The sequence below is a fragment of the Chinchilla lanigera genome, unplaced genomic scaffold (genome assembly GCF_000276665.1).
Source record: "Chinchilla lanigera isolate Chin_1 unplaced genomic scaffold, ChiLan1.0 scaffold00166, whole genome shotgun sequence".
NCBI lineage: Eukaryota > Metazoa > Chordata > Mammalia > Rodentia > Chinchillidae > Chinchilla > Chinchilla lanigera.
Genome location: NW_004955567.1, coordinates 1,860,671 through 1,861,900, shown reverse-complemented (window position 1 = coordinate 1,861,900; position 1,230 = coordinate 1,860,671). Strand labels below are relative to the sequence as shown.

Below are 1,230 nucleotides of genomic sequence, written 5' to 3'. Positions count from 1 at the left end.
CCCTCCGTTTCCAGGAGACGGGAACACCAGCTTCGCCTCCTCGGACCCCACCTCTCCCGCAGGTGAGGCCCTGGGCTGCTGAGCTCTGGGGAGGATCAGCCCTTCGCAGGGCCCCGAGCACGCAGCCTCCGCCCGAGCATCCAGTGAGGGCCGGGTGTGCCCAGCGCCTCTCCAGATGGACAGCGCGCTTGTGGCCCCACCTCCCGGCGGGGGGAGCCGGACCGAGTCAGGGTGCCCTAAATAAGGAGGGAGTGAGGCTGCGGGGACTCAAAAGTCTGGCTGAGGCCGCTTCGAGGCAGGTCGCTGTCCAGGGTGGCCACCGAGAGGGGGGCGTCGGAGCCAGGGACACCTGAGAGCAGGAGGAAGTCCCGGGTCTGGGGGACAGAGGGGGCTCCCAGGAGGGAGGGCACGGCCGCCGCCGGGGCAGGAGGAGGCCAGGCAGCCCGGGAGGGCGGAAACGGGGTGGGGGAGACGCTGGAGGGGCTCGGGAGGGAGAAGCCCTCGCCAGCGCCCCCACTCATCCTCCCATCCTCAGCAGCGGCGGATGCCAGGGAGCCCTGCCCTGTGGCCACAGAATCGGGCGCCCGGAAAGGTCGGTGGTGGCAGCGGCTGCCCAGGGGGCCGGCAGAGCAGGACGGGAGGAGAGGAGGGCGGGCGGCAGGGGGTGGCCCCGCTCAGCCGGCCACTGTTCTGCCCAGACCCGGCCCCCGGGGACCTCCCGGCCCAGAACGTCGTGCGGCTCGGCCTGGCGCTCCTGGTCCTGGTGGCCCTCGCCTGGCTCCTGGCTGAAGACTGGCAGAGCAGGAAGAGGGCTCGTGCGAGAGCCCAGGGCGCCGCGGCTGTGGAGCGCAGGGCAAGGAGGGGGCACAGAGTCCCTGCGGAGAAGGCCGCGGCGCCCTTCCGCTTGGAGTGTGTGTGCGTGTGAGTGTGTGTGTGCATGTGTGCGTGTGTGTGCGTGTGTGCATGTGTGAGTGTGCGTGCGTGTGGGTGTGCGTGTGTGCATGTGTGTGAGTGCGCGCGTGTGCATGTGTGCGTGTGAGTGTGTGTGTGCATGCGTGTGTCCATGTGTGAGTGTGCGTGCGCGGGCGTGCCGCTCTGGGGGCGGGACCCAGGGCTTTGCACTGAGCCGCACCCCCAGCCCACCTCCTTGTTTATCTGCGGGCACAGGCTCTTGCTGAGTAGCTCAGGGAGAGCCTGTCTCAAGCTAAAAACGAAAACAGGGCTGGGCCG

The 1,230-nt window shown here is 69.7% G+C and overlaps 1 protein-coding gene across 1 annotated transcript in view; it reads left to right on the top strand.

Annotated features, from left to right (window-relative positions):
• The window catches only part of LOC102017611 (natural cytotoxicity triggering receptor 1-like), a gene marked incomplete at its 5' end in the record, with an annotated part of 3,120 nt that extends 2,138 nt beyond the window's left edge, over nt 1–982 (top strand). Inside the window, 3 exon segments of the mRNA XM_005413395.2 lie at nt 15–62; nt 539–592; nt 699–982. Of these exon segments, the coding sequence (XP_005413452.2) occupies nt 15–62; nt 539–592; nt 699–925 (329 nt within the window).
• Nucleotides 983–1,230: the final 248 nt, after the last annotated feature.